The sequence below is a fragment of the Sinocyclocheilus grahami genome, unplaced genomic scaffold, assembly GCF_001515645.1.
Source record: "Sinocyclocheilus grahami isolate Dianchi unplaced genomic scaffold, SAMN03320097.WGS_v1.1 scaffold9.1, whole genome shotgun sequence".
NCBI lineage: Eukaryota > Metazoa > Chordata > Actinopteri > Cypriniformes > Cyprinidae > Sinocyclocheilus > Sinocyclocheilus grahami.
Genome location: NW_015505188.1, coordinates 2,477,955 through 2,495,903, shown reverse-complemented (window position 1 = coordinate 2,495,903; position 17,949 = coordinate 2,477,955). Strand labels below are relative to the sequence as shown.

At 36.6% G+C, this 17,949-nt stretch overlaps 2 protein-coding genes, 1 long non-coding RNA gene and 1 other non-coding gene across 5 annotated transcripts in view; 1 reads left to right on the top strand and 3 right to left on the bottom strand.

The window, feature by feature from the left end:
- The window catches only part of LOC107591983 (sterol regulatory element-binding protein cleavage-activating protein-like), a 34,265-nt gene extending 32,661 nt beyond the window's left edge, over positions 1-1,604 (bottom strand). Inside the window, exon 1 of the mRNA XM_016281303.1 lies at positions 1,509-1,604. The gene's annotated coding sequence lies outside the window, so the exon portion shown is untranslated. The remainder of the gene's footprint in view (positions 1-1,508) is intronic.
- Positions 1,605-2,769: 1,165 nt separating this feature from the next.
- On the top strand, positions 2,770-2,841 carry trnae-cuc (transfer RNA glutamic acid (anticodon CUC)). Its single transcript has one exon. It is a non-coding gene; the product is annotated as a tRNA-Glu (tRNA).
- Positions 2,842-4,625: 1,784 nt separating this feature from the next.
- Positions 4,626-5,939, bottom strand: LOC107592859 (uncharacterized). The gene is made up of 3 exons (XR_001610035.1): positions 5,773-5,939; positions 5,341-5,409; positions 4,626-5,251 (listed from the first exon to the last, which is right to left on the bottom strand). It is a non-coding gene; the product is annotated as an uncharacterized lncRNA (long non-coding RNA).
- An 843-nt stretch (positions 5,940-6,782) lies between these two features.
- On the bottom strand, positions 6,783-12,481 carry LOC107592846 (protein DEK-like). Of its 2 annotated transcripts, none has more exons than XM_016282422.1 (11): positions 12,397-12,481; positions 11,663-11,852; positions 11,244-11,452; positions 11,034-11,128; positions 10,323-10,443; positions 9,890-10,180; positions 9,628-9,732; positions 9,198-9,309; positions 7,809-7,954; positions 7,377-7,445; positions 6,783-7,287 (listed from the first exon to the last, which is right to left on the bottom strand). In XM_016282422.1, exons 2-11 carry the CDS (start codon positions 11,835-11,837, stop codon positions 7,276-7,278), a joined length of 1,335 nt encoding a protein of 444 aa, XP_016137908.1. In that variant the 5' UTR covers positions 11,838-11,852; positions 12,397-12,481; the 3' UTR covers positions 6,783-7,275. The 2 variants fall into 2 exon arrangements, with proteins under 2 accessions (XP_016137908.1, XP_016137902.1); XM_016282416.1 differs by having other exon boundaries at positions 6,784-7,287; positions 9,628-9,750.
- Positions 12,482-17,949: the final 5,468 nt, after the last annotated feature.

Genomic DNA, 17,949 nt, shown 5'->3' with positions numbered 1-17,949 from the left:
ATTTTCTCGTTATATCGACATAACGAGAGTTGTTTTCTCATTATAACGACTTCATTTTCTCGTTATATCGACATAACGAGAGTTGTTTTCTCATTATAACGACTTAATTTTCTTCTGGTCTCGACATAAAAAAAGTTGTTCTCTAAAGTTACAAAACTGCGCCAACAGGTGGCACTATTGACCTGAATATAACTGATGGGGTGTTGTAGGCTATACTGTATGTCCACTTTACTGTACGCGTTTGGAATAGAATAGGACCTTCCTCGTGATCGCTATAATTTGTACACAGTCGTTATAACGAGAAAACAACTTTCGTTATGTCGAGATAACGAGACAATTAAGTCGTTATAACAAGAAAACAACTTTCGTTATATCGAGATAACTAGAAAATTAAGTCGTTATAACGATAAAACAACTCGCTATGTCAATATCACGAGAAAACGAGAAGAAAAAAAAAAGTAAGTAAAAGTGAGTAAAACGCAGCCTAATTTTCATTTTTGGGTGAACTAACCCTTTAATGATTGCGGTCAAACACATATTTTTGCTAAATTGTTGGCCAAAATACAAATTGAAGACACATATTTATTTTTTATAACCTAAATATAACAATGAAATAGAGTAACTATTTCCAAAACAGCTCACAGGTACTTAAAATCAAAATAATAAAAGAAACTGTCAACCTCCAACACAACAGTATTGCATCAAGTCATTTTGCAGTAACACAACAAAACCTGCATATAAACCAGACAGGATTACAGTTTACTTAATAGACATACAAAACTGTGGTAGTACCACGGTACAGTGATGTTTGAGACGTTAACGCCGTTTTTTAAAAACATTATTACTTATGTTACTTCTCATAATACCATGGTACTTTTACGATATTGCGCAAGCTAACGTTACGTACTATATAGTAATAATACAACGCGCGGTGCTCAGTCTGATGCGATTTCCACGTTTCTTCTGCAGTTACTGTCAGTCAATTAAACTATAAATGATCTGAGCTGAAATCAGTCGAAAAGAGGTAAAGCTAACAGTCACTAAACTACATATGAATACAGTTTTGCATTAACTCAGTTGTCTGCACTGTCCTGCATCCCATGCCTTTTAAAATCCCCGAGATATTATTTATTATCTTTGTGTACGTTAGTGCAAGGAGATTAAACTGATGCACGTTTCCATGACATTAACTTTAGCCGAGCGGCTAACGATTTAGCATTAGCAACAGTTCATGTATAAAGCACCTGCCAGTTTTACTTGGATTAACTTGACATATGTAGACAACAAATAGAACACATCCGGCTAAAAATACGCATTTCATCCCCTCAATGTGGTGACTAGCTATAACTCACACATCTAGCGTTATCTAGGAAGCGCTTTGACTGCATGTTACTGGTCCAGCTAACAGAAATAGTGAGCACTAAGGGCCTGCCATGCTTCTAAAATGAACGAATTCAGTAATACATATGCACACCGACCAAAATAAAAGCACTCAAATCATCGCTTACCCTAAAGACAGGTTCTGCCCTTCCTCTCTGCGGGCTTGTTTTAACGATGAATCGGCTCCTGTTGAGTTCCAGCAGTCTGGTGGCTGCAAGTCTCTACTGTTCTGCCTGCATCATGTCAGCTACTGTAAGCCTCTCTCTTCTTCTTCTTCATCTTCTTCTTCTTCTTCTTTGGAATTCTTTGGCGTATTCCGCGCCATAGGCACATACCGCCACCAACTGTTTCTAATCATACATGGAGGATAGTCCCGCCTCTATTCATATTTTATTTATTTATTTTGTAATTGTTAATTTTATTTCGGGCTCACCCAAGCTGTATTTCTGGCTGCTGCGTGTTCAGCTCCCATGCCAAAAAAACCCCCCAGCTTGTGTGTTCCCCTATTCCTTTGCTTTATTTATTTATTTAACTATCAAATTAGTTTATTTAATCCTGTTTCTACTATCCATTACAATTCTTTGATTACTACCTTCTCTTAATCCTTTTCCTAATATCCAGTTTATCTTCTTTTTTTCTTTATTATTACCATTTAAGTTCTTTATCATTTTAATTCTCTCTATATTATATTTCCGACATTTTAATATTACATGTTCAACGGTTTCTATTACCCCACAAAAAGCACATTTACCTGTAATATGTTTACCTATTTTGTATAGTGGTGCATTTAGTCCTGTGTGCCCAAATTGTAATCGATTTAAAATCACCTCATCTTTCCTACGTCTTCCAAAATTGTATACTTCTTTAACTGATGAATTAATTTTATAATAAAACCTTGTAAGCCTCTCTCCAACATGACCCCCTCAACCTCAACGTCCTGCGAAACAAAGCTGCAAACTGTCAAACTACGACCTCTATGGGCCATAACAGGAAATGTTAAAGCTCTAATACGCTACTAATAGAGGCACTGCGAACTCTACTGGCCACAAGAAGAAACGAATTAGAGTGTGGCGTGAAGACAATAATTTCTTCTTAAATGGAATTATCTAATTTGTTAAAGGATAGTGATTTCTTTGCATTATATGAACCCAATGTATTATAATGTAAGGAAAATTCTTAGTTGTCATTATTTGCTGGCAGGTGAATTTAAACACAGTAGTCCTTCAGAAGCACTGATGTGTCGGGCATTGGTTGATTGCTTTAGTTCAATGTATTTTAAAGAGAGGATAGCACGCTTTTGTTCGTTACAGTGAACTGTTGCGTATAAGTAAGCTTATCATTGTTTTTTATATCTTCTAAAACGACATTGTTCAACCTCTGCATTACCAGTCCCTGGTGGTCTAGTGGTTAGGATTCGGCGCTCTCACCGCCGCGGCCCGGGTTCGATTCCCGGTCAGGGAATGAGATTTTTTTTAATGAAAGTATGTTTTCAAACATGATAGTTTTATAAACGTGAAATCTACCGGTTACCTACAGAAATCGGTTTGGAAAATGCCTGTTTTAAAGCTAGGGGGTAGAGACCTGCACCCCTGCGGGGTCCCGCGTGTGCGGGCGGAAAGAGACTGGTGTGTGTGTGCAGGATGCGGGAGAATAAAATGATTCGCGGGACTCCCGCAAAATAGAAATGATCTAAACATAAAGTGCCTAAAACATATACATTGTTATTTATCTGTTGCAAAAAGAACAACTAATATTAACATTAAAATGATGGACATGCGAAAGCTAGGCAGTTTCTATTTATAACACGTTTAAAGGGTTGCGCAATGTAGCCAATCACAGACATGGCTGTTGATTTCTGGAACGCAATGGCCAATCAGAGGGGATTAAGTTAGAATCTACTCATCGCAGTGCTGAAATTGCGTGTTTACGAATCATCTCATTTTAACACATGAAGTGTAGACATTGTGAAAGATTCATTGTGCATACATTTATTGTGTTATAACCATAGACTGTATAAAAATGGTTATAACAGAGCTTTATGAGATCGCGATTAACCGAGATGTCAGCTTTTAGTGATGATAAATGAAGCGCTGCTGGCAGTCTGCCATGCCAAAGCATGCACGCAGCAGCCCATGCTTGCTTTTCTGTTAAAAATAGTGGTTGGTGAATGTTGATGCTTAGCCTAAATAACAAATATTTTATCGGGAGTGTTTATGCTGGGATGTTGTGGAGCTCAGGAGATGTTATAGAACCATTTCATGTAAATTTCTGCGATGTAGAAAAACAAGCAACTTTGTCGAAGTGTAGACATTGAGGAAGATTCATTGTGCATACATTTATTGTGTTTTAACAGAGCTTTATGAGATCGCGATTAACCGAGATGTCAGCTTTTAGTGATGATAAATGAAGCGCTGCTGGCAGTCTGCCATGCCAAAGCATGCACGCAGCAGCCCATGCTTGCTTTTCTGTTAAAAATAGTGGTTGGTGAATGTTGATGCTTAGCCTAAATAACAAATATTTTATCGGGAGTGTTTATGCTGGGATGTTGTGGAGCTCAGGAGATGTTATAGAACCATTTCATGTAAATTTCTGCGATGTAGAAAAACAAGCAACTTTGTATTAAAAATATTGGAGGAATTTTGGAAAATAGGCTTTTCATCTGTTAGACAAATGGTGGGTTTCTATTCAAAAAGGTTTAGAACTGCTCCACAGATTAACATTAAAACTGTTTAAACTGTAACAATTGAAACCTTAGTCTTAAGAAACCAGTTATTTCCTATGAAAAATCAATTTATTCAAAATAAACACACATCTTTGTTTTTGTTTTGTTTTTGTGACACATTATAACTGCGCAATATGACTGATGAAAACTGATATACTGGTTACTGAGGTCAGTGTATACAACAGATCAACCTTAACCCATGTCTTATCAGAGAACCTAATCTAACACTGACCTGCAGGTATGAGTAACATCTCAAATTAAGAGATACATTTGTTCCTTATGACTTGCATTAAAAATATAAGAAAGAAAAATGCACATATAAAGTATATTTACAATGATAGATTTTCTCAGTTTAAACATTTGCTATGTCATCTATGTTGTATTCTGAATAAAATATTGAAATTTGAAACGTCCACATCATTGCATTCTGTTTTTATTCACAATTTGTACAGTGTCCCAACTTTTTTGGAATCGGGTTTGTAGAAACGAGAGCAAAACAAAGATAAAAAAAATCAATGTTTTTTTTTTTGCTCTTTACAAATTAGAATTCCTTTAAGCACAACACTGAAATGGAAGCTGACACTGCCAAATATTTTATGTTGAAATACAATAACAAACCAAACAATTAATTTCTAAAGTTTCTTTTTTGCATTCAGCATTTAGGACCTAAGAAATGAAACTCAGCACTAATAACAGGTGAGACCAACCGAACAATGAAATCTTCCTAAGTATTGCATACAGTATCATGGCAACATGCCAACGGTAATGCAGCTGCAGGCCATGGCAACTTGTGGACTTACTGACACAGCCAAGACATTCAAATGTGACTGTCAAAATGCAATATAGTGACTATGTATGGCTATGTGCCATTAAAAATAAGGACGAAAAGGGTCACTTTAAAAATGTGGCATGTTTCAACAACCAAAACCACCCACATCATTCATTGTCAAACGTGAAAATGTAAACTTTAAAAAATACTTTTTTTAAAATACAAAAAAGCAGAATTTGCTGGAAAGTTGAGAAACCTTATATAAAATAAAAATAAAAACTACACAATAATGAACAGTGTAATGAAAATCGAGTTTTCTACACAATCTTCATCCTCGCTGTCCTTTTAAATAAGGCATTTTCTTCACTTCAGGATATCAACTGAAAAACAAGAAAATTACTCATTATAAAAGCAGCAAACTGACAAAATCGATTATAAAATATTGGTTTAGTATTTTGGAGGTACTTACACCTTTAACTGTCTCCCGGATGAATTCCTTTCTGCTGGTCAGATCAAAGTCAGGATACTTGCCATAAACCTAAAACAAAGAGGAAGTTCATAAATAATAAGTATTTGGAAACATTTCAGGATGACAAACATTAGTGGAACATATCTATATCTATTGTGATGAACTACACCTGTGCTAGGACTCCTGCATGAACTTAAGAGGAACTGATTTCATGCATTAAAAATCACTGGACTTCAGTTGGTTACATACAATTGCAAAATGGATCAGAAAAGTGAATATGCATCTAAAGTGAAACACCTCATTTGTTTGAAGACACCATTCAGTTTGATATTTTGTTAATGCAATGACATTCATACATTTAAAGTGTCGAAAGAGCCACTGTAACCACTCAAAAAGCCATTTTGTCCTCATAAAAGCTTTGAAATAACATACTTTTCGGGTAATCTGCTTCATCGTAACTTCCTCCAATTTGGCATCTTTCAAGAGATCCTTGATTGCCTCCTTTAACTGTTCTTCAGTTGGTGGTTTTTTAACCATCTTGATCAGTGGCTGATCATCATCAGAGCTTTCACTTTCATCTGGAAGAAAAATACAGCATTTCAAACTCATTGCAAAACAGTGTACGGTTTCAGTTTTGAGTAGGGATGGGTCACGATTGTCGAATATTCGATTAGATGATTTAATTAATGAATATAGAATAGGTTGTGCGATTATTGTCTTAAAAAATGTCCCCATGTTTTCCGTGCTGATGCGGTGGTGAGGAGGTATAACGCACCTAAAAGCGGTCAAAGATAACAGAAGAACACATTGTCTCACACGCACACTGTAGACTTGCGTGGCATAAAAAAAGACTTGCGTAGCATATAATGGTTACAGCAACTTGGGACAATGTCAAATAATAGTTTTGTGCAGACCACAAACACCCCCGACTGGGATAGAGGTGTGGCTGAATTCGTATTCAGAAAGGCGCGGAAAACAAATAACACGTTCTACGGAGCCTCTAAAGGGACATGGTTAACCGCTTGCTAGCTGTAGCCTGTCACATTACAGTACATAACATTTCACTTTCCACATAAACGGAATAAGGACAGATGACTAATAGGATAATGGCGAATGATTTGCAGATCCTGAGCACCACTGACAAGCATCTAATCTTGTAAAATGTGTGGTAATACTGCTCAGTGCTGCTCCGTATTTGATCGCAAAACTCGAAAGTGAAAGTAAAAAACAAGCGCGTTCATAAGGCATTTCAATTCAATTAATAACGGCTCCCTGATGCCCGCAGTTTATATACAGTATAATTACCCAATGATATAATTGCGACAGAAGATATTGAAGTATATTTCTCCTCCCATCTCGTATCTATTCCCTTTAGGGATTCAGTTTTTTAAAATGGAAATGTCCTAGCCTTATGAGCAGCTGATTTATGCTAATCGTTTCTTTTTTGCATTCAGCATTTAGGACCTAAGAAATGAAACTCAGCACTAATAACAGGTGAGACCAACCGAACAATGAAATCTTCCTAAGTATTGCATACAGTATCATGGCAACATGCCAACGGTAATGCAGCTGCAGGCCATGGCAACTTGTGGACTTACTGACACAGCCAAGACATTCAAATGTGACTGTCAAAATGCAATATAGTGACTATGTATGGCTATGTGCCATTAAAAATAAGGACGAAAAGGGTCACTTTAAAAATGTGGCATGTTTCAACAACCAAAACCACCCACATCATTCATTGTCAAACGTGAAAATGTAAACTTTAAAAAATACTTTTTTTAAAATACAAAAAAGCAGAATTTGCTGGAAAGTTGAGAAACCTTATATAAAATAAAAATAAAAACTACACAATAATGAACAGTGTAATGAAAATCGAGTTTTCTACACAATCTTCATCCTCGCTGTCCTTTTAAATAAGGCATTTTCTTCACTTCAGGATATCAACTGAAAAACAAGAAAATTACTCATTATAAAAGCAGCAAACTGACAAAATCGATTATAAAATATTGGTTTAGTATTTTGGAGGTACTTACACCTTTAACTGTCTCCCGGATGAATTCCTTTCTGCTGGTCAGATCAAAGTCAGGATACTTGCCATAAACCTAAAACAAAGAGGAAGTTCATAAATAATAAGTATTTGGAAACATTTCAGGATGACAAACATTAGTGGAACATATCTATATCTATTGTGATGAACTACACCTGTGCTAGGACTCCTGCATGAACTTAAGAGGAACTGATTTCATGCATTAAAAATCACTGGACTTCAGTTGGTTACATACAATTGCAAAATGGATCAGAAAAGTGAATATGCATCTAAAGTGAAACACCTCATTTGTTTGAAGACACCATTCAGTTTGATATTTTGTTAATGCAATGACATTCATACATTTAAAGTGTCGAAAGAGCCACTGTAACCACTCAAAAAGCCATTTTGTCCTCATAAAAGCTTTGAAATAACATACTTTTCGGGTAATCTGCTTCATCGTAACTTCCTCCAATTTGGCATCTTTCAAGAGATCCTTGATTGCCTCCTTTAACTGTTCTTCAGTTGGTGGTTTTTTAACCATCTTGATCAGTGGCTGATCATCATCAGAGCTTTCACTTTCATCTGGAAGAAAAATACAGCATTTCAAACTCATTGCAAAACAGTGTACGGTTTCAGTTTTGAGTAGGGATGGGTCACGATTGTCGAATATTCGATTAGATGATTTAATTAATGAATATAGAATAGGTTGTGCGATTATTGTCTTAAAAAATGTCCCCATGTTTTCCGTGCTGATGCGGTGGTGAGGAGGTATAACGCACCTAAAAGCGGTCAAAGATAACAGAAGAACACATTGTCTCACACGCACACTGTAGACTTGCGTGGCATAAAAAAAGACTTGCGTAGCATATAATGGTTACAGCAACTTGGGACAATGTCAAATAATAGTTTTGTGCAGACCACAAACACCCCCGACTGGGATAGAGGTGTGGCTGAATTCGTATTCAGAAAGGCGCGGAAAACAAATAACACGTTCTACGGAGCCTCTAAAGGGACATGGTTAACCGCTTGCTAGCTGTAGCCTGTCACATTACAGTACATAACATTTCACTTTCCACATAAACGGAATAAGGACAGATGACTAATAGGATAATGGCGAATGATTTGCAGATCCTGAGCACCACTGACAAGCATCTAATCTTGTAAAATGTGTGGTAATACTGCTCAGTGCTGCTCCGTATTTGATCGCAAAACTCGAAAGTGAAAGTAAAAAACAAGCGCGTTCATAAGGCATTTCAATTCAATTAATAACGGCTCCCTGATGCCCGCAGTTTATATACAGTATAATTACCCAATGATATAATTGCGACAGAAGATATTGAAGTATATTTCTCCTCCCATCTCGTATCTATTCCCTTTAGGGATTCAGTTTTTTAAAATGGAAATGTCCTAGCCTTATGAGCAGCTGATTTATGCTAATCGACGGACTGTTATGTTAATAAGTGCCGTCATTCAGTTATGTTTATTATATTACTGTTTCAGCACGTTACAATCATTATATGGCTTAAGTTAAGGCAGCCTATCTTCTGAATTTTAACAGTTTATCATACAGATTGAAAGAGTGAATCCCGTCTCTCTATGTTTAGTGTTTATGGGTGTTTGTGCATGCTTGCGGGGGAGGGGTGCGATTTTCGAATAGTAATCGAATAATACCCAGCGATTTTCGAATATTATTTTGGCTAGAATGCCCATCCCTAGTTTTGAGATGATGCAAAACTATTTTATGTCCTGTTTTTCTAGGCAAAAAAGAAAATTTTTAGATTTCAACTTCTGGTCTTGCATCTCGAAGCATTTGCTGCATTATTACCCTTGCTCTTGCTTGCTTTCTTTTTCCCTCGGTTGCTGCTGCTGTCAGCTTTCTTGGTTTTTGGGACAGGCTTTGCTGGAGCTTTCCTGTTTGCTGCAGGTTTCTTTTTTGTCTAGGAAAATAGTTTCATAGAAGTGCACGGTCACAAGAGCAGTCAAGAAAATCAGATGGAAAAACTGAACACATTTCTGGGGCATCTGTAAATCTAAAGTGCTACAAATGTTGTACTTGTTCTTATGGTGTCATAAATAATTTTTTGTTAATTCTTTTTCTGCAGTTTTCATTTTCTAATTATTCATTTTCAGCCATTTTTAATGCCTGACTTAATCAGCAGACCAAAACAACAAGCTCAAATAAGCTTGAATTTATTTGAATTACATGACAAATTTTCAGAATTCAAAAATATTACTAGTAAGTGTTTTTGTCGAACCTTTTTTGCATTTTTGTTTTCATGAACGTCTTGGTCACTTTCATCTGATGCAGTCTGTTCTGACTTTTCAGATTTCTTTGTAGACTTTGTGGTTAAAGATTTCTTCTGAGGAGGAGGAGAATTCTGTTGATTTGCGGACACAATACAAGAAATTTACAAATAGTAAGATTGTCAATATATTGCCTGAACTGTACAACCATAAATGTGGAGAATGTATATTAAAATCTTTGACGCATTTAGAAAAAAAAACCTTTTCACTCACTTCTTCCTCCTTGCTGTCATCTTCAAGAGCATCATCATCATCATCTTCCTCTTTATCAGAAGATTTATCACCACTGTCTTTATTTTCTTGATTTGCTGTTGCGGACTTCACAGTGTCCTTACTGTTCTCTTTACCCTCTTCATCATCATCATCATCATCATCACTACTGGAATCAGTGACAATGGGTTTGGACTTCCCGCTTTCTACTTTTTTCTGTGTCCTTTTACTTTTGGATGAAGACTTTTCTCTTTTGGCATCCTTGGTCATCTTCTTTTTCTTCTTTAGGACAGGCTGCAGACAGTAAAAGTCATTGGCAAACAGCAAAAGACAAACTCATGAGACATTTTATCCAAAATATCCAGAAGTACATTGGCTGTAAAGTGACATAAAAAGTTGCTTTGTTATTGTTCAGACCAAAAAAAACAAAACTCACCTTTCCTGAGTTGGTTGGACGTGCAAGAAATTTCATGATCCTCTCTGAAAGAACAATTTGTGTTCCAGACCTCTCCAGATCAAGAGTCTGACAAATGGTTCTGAGTTGTTCCTTGTGAAGCCTGCCAGACAGAAAAACCTCATTATCACACACACTTTAAACCAATGACAACTAGAAAAATATTTGACCTGATAAATTATTATCCGGGGACCTCTTGCGGAGTTGACACAGAATAAACCACAGGACAAAAATTGGTCTGTCAATGATACCTAGCAGAGCACACATAATTTGTGCCTTCATCCCTTTAAAGTGAAAAGTGACGTGACGTGTGGCCAAGTATGGTTACCCATACTAGGAATTAGTAATCTGCGTTTAACCCATCCTAAGTGCACACACACAGCAGTGAGCACACACACAGCAGTGAGCACACACCCGGAGCAGTGGGCAGCCATTTATGCTGCGGCGCCCGGGGAGCAGTTGGGGGTTCGGTGCCTTGCTCAAGGGCACCTCCGTCGTGGTATTGAAGGTGGACGAGAGCACTGTACATTCACTCCCCCCACCTACAATCCCTGCCGGACTTGAGACTCGAACTCGCAACCTTTTGGGTTACGAGTCCGACTCTCTAACCATTAGGCCACAAAATAATATTATCTACCATTGATGTGCAAATATATTAAAGAAAAAAAACATCAAACCAGTTAAATGGGCTACCTTTTCACCTTCTCCATTTTCTTGCTGTAAAGGTCATTGTCCTCTCCAAAAGGAAATCCATTAAACAGCCGAAGATTTTTACGCAGTGTTGACGCCTGTATGAACATCAAGCAGCATTATTCAGTTACGAACTGTAATCTAACAATAATCTGTAGTAACATATGCTTTTGGCCATTTATGTGTTAAATGAGTTCTAAAACAAAACCTTACAGTTCCCGGGCGATCATATACAATCTTATGCAGAGGCTTGAGCAGAGGCGCTTTAAGCTTTCCGATGGAGTGATTAATCCGTGCAATGTCTCCCAGTTTGGCACCGCTTCCTGTGCTCTCAATCTTTGGCTTTTCCTTCGGTTTACTCATCAAATCAAGTCTCTGGATGATTTTTTTCTCCCGTTTTCCTTCAAGAATTTCAGGTTCGACTGCAAAGACAATTAAAACAACATTACAAAAAGACAAAAACTGTAACTTTTGAGGGTGGAATCAGGTGTGATTTCATTTATGAGCTTAAGAAAATGACACAAAAACTCAATACAAAGTAATGATACTGTAAGTATAATGATACTTCTTATCAAAATAACATTTCTTGAAGTTAAAGCTTTGGCATCAATTGTTGACGTGAATTAACTTACACAATTTGGGTTTAGACCTGCTTTTAGGTTTAGGGCTTTCTGATTCATCCTGCTCTGTATCATCAGATGGACTCTTCTTCTTTCTCTTCTTCTTCTTCTCCTCCTCTTCTTCTATGACTGAATTTTCATCCAAAGAAACATCCTCTGGCTTGAAAGCTTCCATTTTTTCACTCATGATCTCAGTTGCACCCTAAATGGATAAAAAGACACGTCGCGGTGCTATAATCGTCGAATTCAACAGAATACTATTAGTAGACGTGTTGTTACTAATATAATAGCCATACACAACAGCTCCATTCATCGCCTCTAATCACATTATCAATATTGCGCTCTTGCTGCAGAACGAATTTGGCGCGTGTTTGTGTCTCAGTTGTATAAACCCCACGCAGATACAAACCTTCTGCGTGCTAACAGGCTAGGAAAGTACGATCAAGGTGAGGTAAACTATGTGAAAACGTAAATTACACAATCAAACGTGAGAGAAAAATAAACTTTTACTCATACATAAGCTGGCGACCCAAAGCTTTTTTTTTAGGCGGCGCGAGACTGATAGCGCAGCAGAATAGCATATTCGTCCCGCCTACTTGCTCACAAAAACACAATTAAATGTCCTTTTGCAACAAATCGTGGCAAGTCCTGCCTTCGTGTACGTAGACATCAAATTGAGAGAAACTGTTACAGACTGTAAAACCTCAATAAACCTCATGGGCTCATACTTTAATACATATACTCACTGTGCGTTAGTGTTGCTGCCAATTGGTCGCGATGGAGGTGCGCAGAAAACATGGCGTTTGAAAAGAGAGGGCGGGCTATCACGTGACCACGCGGACACAAAAACCTATTAAAAGTACAGGCCCCCCAAAAATACAGTTTTCTCATTTAGCCTACTCACCCCCGTGTTGTTTCGAACAGTGTTGGGCAGTAACTAGTTACTAGTGATAATAGTACTTTTTGCACTAACTAGTAGTGTAACTAATTATTACTAAGATTACAGTAATAATATTACAGTTAGCATCCATAAAACAGCTCGTTACGTAGTTACATTTGATGCCTTAACCCCTGCTGATTTGAAATCCAACAATCCAATAATTCATAGATTTAATTTCATATTTCCACGACTAGCACAGGCACATGAAGTCACCAGTGCATCAGGAAAGCTAGAAATATGGAAAAGTTTACATTCAGGGGATGGAAATTGCCATTACACTGATTTAGTCAGGAGAAAATGTGATCTGAACACAAGATGTGTAAGTTGTGGCATTACTTTACTCTGGCATTACATGGCATTACAAACACTCAGTGGTGATTGATAGTGGCTTTTAAGTAAAAGTGTTGTATTAATTGTCATGTGTAGCTTGAAGCTAATTGTAGCTGTAATTTCTCTTCTGTTACCCATATGATTATATTTCATATTTTCACAAGTATTTTATCAAAAGAAACACATAAATTCATAAGATTTTTAATTAGGCTATAGTAATATAATTTATATCGGGAGCAGAGGGATGTGGGTGGGCAAGCCATGAAATGCCAGAGTAATGCCACAACTACAAAATCAGTGTAATGGCAATATTTCCAACACCCGTAAGCATTTCCATATTTCCAGCTTTCCTGATGCACTGGTGACTTCATGTGCCTGTGCGAGTTGTGAAAATTATGAAAATAAATCTAGGAATTATTGGATTGTTGGATTTCAAATCAGGGGTTGGGGCATCAAATGTAACAAAGTAACGAGCTGTTTTATGGATGGTAACTGTAATATTATTACTGAAATCTTATTAGTAGTTAGACTACTAGTACCTGCAAAAAGTCATATTATTAGGCTACTGTAACTAGCTACTGCCCAACACTGGTGATAAGTAAAGTAATAATATTACTTTTGACAGGAGTAGCCTAACTAACGAGTGATAAGTTACATTTGTGGAGTAACAAGCCCAACACTGGTTTCGAATTAGTAAGACTTTATTTCTGCTGTGGAGATGTTAGGATTTCAGAATTACAACCTCACTATTGTCAACATTCACTTTCGTTGTATGGACAAAAGGTTATAATGAATAGTGACTGTTGCCTGTCAATAACATTCTCCAAGGAACAACAATCTTCAAATATATGGAACATGAGGGTCGGTAAATTGTTCCTTTGGGTGTGTGGCATCAAAAACATAGGTCTAATGTGAATAAAACTGCCTACATCCTTAATTCAGCATGGTCCACTTACATTTGCCAGTCGGAATTCATTACAGTAGCCTATTATGTTTTCATAATAATTGTATATTTTTAAATGTAACAAAATTCTGCTTGTTTTTTGCTGAAAGTGTGATCGTGCTATCGTTCTTTTTAAAAATGATATCCAAATTTTACTTTAGTGAATTTTATTCCATGTCTAGATGCAATTTGATATTTTTGTTTGTCTCTTCTAATGCAATGCCATGTGGCATTCATATTTGGCCTATATTTAATTTAGAACATCAAAAACCGTTAGCCTAATACGCAATGTGCCGAAATTGAAATACATAAAAGTTTCATAAAATATATGTATTTTATTTAATGATGTTCTCTCAGCTGAATATTTCCAGTTCTTCAGTTGGTTGAAGTAGCAATACTTTTACCAACAGCAGGGGGCAACATGCTACTATATATATATATACATATACACACACACACACACACACACACACAAAGTATATATAAAATTAGAAAGCTAGTGTTTTTTTTATAAAAAAGAAGATAAATAGATAAAGTAGAATTAAAATAGAATAGAAAGTGCTAGAGTTAGAGGGTCAAATAAAGATGGAACAGGTGTGTTTTTAGTCGTTTTTTGAAGATGGTTAAGGTATATCAATACCTCACTACATCAGGTGTACATTATGCATCTTCTCATATTTTTCACACAATCACACTGCAAGTTAAATTCAGCAAGTGGTTATCATCATAAAAGCAGTTATTTTACATTTCAATTCCATTTTGTGTAGGAATGTTGTAAACTTTAGGAAGTCGGACCAAATAATGAATCAAGAAAAACATAGATCAGCGCTAATATTCTGTGTGTACAGAAAATGTGTGCACATTCAGCAATAGTGATAGCATGACAGTATGCTATTCTGACCACAGATCTCCTTCAGATCACACATTTGTGAGCCATCTCACCTGATTCAGTAATTAGCCTACTCATTCATTCATGAACACAGCACCAGTTATACAATTATGTAGTTATACAATATGCAGGCCTGCAGTGAGATCAGATATGTTCTAATCAAAGTGAATAGACTGTAGGCTACATTTTATTCCAGGGGTGCCCACACTCGGTCCTGGAGGGCCGGTGTCCTGCAGAGTTTAGCTCCAACCCTAATCAAACACACCTGAAGCAGCTAATCAAGATCTTACTAGGCATACTAGAAACTTCCAAGCAGGTGTGTTGAGGCAAGCTGGAGCTAAACTCTGCAGGACACCGGCCCTCCAGGACCGAGTTTGGGCACCCCTGTTTTATTCCATAAACCGGTGTATCATATAGCATTAAAAACCAGTCAAATAAACACCTGAGGTGTTAAAGAAGTGTTCTGTCATGTGCTTCTACATTTCAGGTTTCCTAAAAGCAGGGACCGACAAACCTTTATAACCCACTTCTCTACCTATTCCTCTCACAAAATACTGTTTCTCAGGTTTTATGCTAAAATCGGAGTTTGTAAATCAACTTGCAGCTGCATGTCCACCCTGTTCGTACCAAACCATGGACTTTGTTTTGAAATGTGTGGGGAAAGTTATTTGAATCAAGCGTAGGTTTAAGGCCAAAGTTGACCCACCCACGAGGAACAAAGCATGGATGGTTTGCTTTCTACGTGCTGCGCGCGCATACAATACAAGCGTAGATCTCGTGACAGCGAAGGCTTTGATTTTTCCAGACGATTACAACGCGGCTAATTTTTTTCTGGTTGTATTAAGTGTCTGGAGTTCGTTGCCTAGCAGCCTGAAAATGTCTCCTGATTGGTTGATAGCTCGCACTCTCTCCAGCGCGTTAAAACGCTTGTGAAATGTGCGCGAGCGCAGCTTCAGAACTGTTCCGAACTCAGACAGAGGATCAACATCTTCTGAAGGGGGAACAGAGTGAAGAGACAGATGGATCCAGCTCACCTCACACACGAGCTTTCAGTGTAGGCTTATAGGTTGAAGGTGGGTGTCCACTTATTCTTGTATGATTCTTTATGTTTTGTATTTTTAGATATTCAGTTGATATTTAAAAGGCTGCATAAGTTTAAAAGGTATTTAAATGCAGGCCATTTGAGTATTCATTTATTTCATATGAATATGATTTCCTATTTAGAATCTTGTAGACAGCAGTTTAACTGTGCACTAAATACCTTGTAAAATAACTGACAAACAGGGAATGAAAATAATGCACAGGCATTATCAGATTGAGAAATAGACATTATCTGAATTTTATAAAATATTAATTTGTTGTTACTTCTCTGGATCTACACAAACCTCTCCTTTATATTCCCCACTGAATGTTTAACATTGAACTAGATTTTGTTTCTAAATAAAAGCTTCTCCGTATAATTTAAGTAGAGCTAAAATTCTGATATTATTATTTTTTAGAATGCTTTTACTGATATGCATTGTATGTTCATATCAGAGTAGACAATGTTTTCCTTTCAATTGCAATCAATTATCTAAATGTTTTTATGTTGTCGATAATGTAAAATATATATATATATATATATATATATATATATATATTCTAGTCAGAAATATAATCTGTGACTGGACTGACTTGAGTATATTGGGTTCACTATTTACAGTACATTGAAAGTGGGTTGCTTTAGTGAATAAAAATAAAATCTCTTCTGAAAGGTATTGTTCTCACATTGTGCTCAGATCTCTTTAGTGTGATCCCATGGGACCTTGTTAAAAATGCAGGTTTTAAAATGACCATGGTGACAATATTGTAGAGGAGCTTACCAAAGAGAATTAATGATTACAAGAATAGTACCATTAGTTCAATTAATTAGACAGGCCAGCTAAAATATTTAAATCTCAACGCAGCTTTGAAGAAGTAGGACACTGCCAAAGGCTTCTTCTCCCTCCCACCGTGTCTGATGTCTGCCAGTCATGGCGTAAAAGAGAGAAAAAAACATTTTCATTAAGGGAATTTGCTCATTCAATACACAGAGCTTTCAATAAGTTGGTATTACACTTAGCCTATGTATACACAGACTATCCGAACTGTCTTTTTATATCTATAAAAATGCTTATGTGAGAATCGTAAGGCAGATGAAGTATTGTAATGTGTGATATTTACTGGATAAAACACACTATAGGGCTTCAAACTACACTTAAACCTGTGTTAACGTCTTTTTAAACCTAGACTAAAAGTCCGTTTTAACCCTGAGTTATGAAACTTTCAAGGTGTCAAAGTGAAACAATGTGTTGCATGCACGTTACAGCAAGTTTTTTTTGCAGCAGACAACCACCTATCTCAGTGCTTACATCATTAAATATTCATATGCTTTGTACATTTGCAGAAACTTGCAAAGCTGAAAGTTCTAGCATCTAAATAAAGCAGTAAAAATCATCAACGCAAAAGCATTAACTGGAGTGATGGGGAGGCACTATTATTTTTTGCTGCATGTTTCTGAAGATTTAAAGGGAAAGTCCACCAAAAAAAATAACATTTCTGTCATCATTTGCTCACCATCATGTCATTCCAAACCTGTATGGCTTTCTTTCTTCTGTGGAACACAAAAGAAGAACTTTTAAAGAATGTTTCAACTGTTTTTGTACATACAATGAAAGTCAGTAGGGTCCAAAACAACATTGAACCCCACTAACCTTCAATGAGATATTTAAAATATATTTAAAATATTGTACTTTAATATTTCAGAATATCTGAAAAAGAAAGTCATACAGGTTTGGAAACACACGAGGGTGAATGATGACAGATGTTCATTTTAGGGTGAACTAATTCTTTAATAGAATCAGATATATTTCTCATTTTGTGCACTAGTTATCAACATTAACCAATGGTTCACAAATGTACAGTGTGAAATTTCAAAACCTGATTAAATAAGTGTTTACTATATCACGATAAAGTAAGAACAGTGTAGAATATGATAACTAAAGATTTTGTTTGCCCAGGGTTAAGAAAGACAATTTAAAGTGTGAAAAGCTCAAATATGGGTCATTTTTATTCTAAATTTAAACCAGCAGCCAAATCCTCATTATTATTGATACTGCTCTTTCCATTCTGTCATACTAATGCACTTTCCTCCACTGGGTCTCTCAGGGCTCAACGTT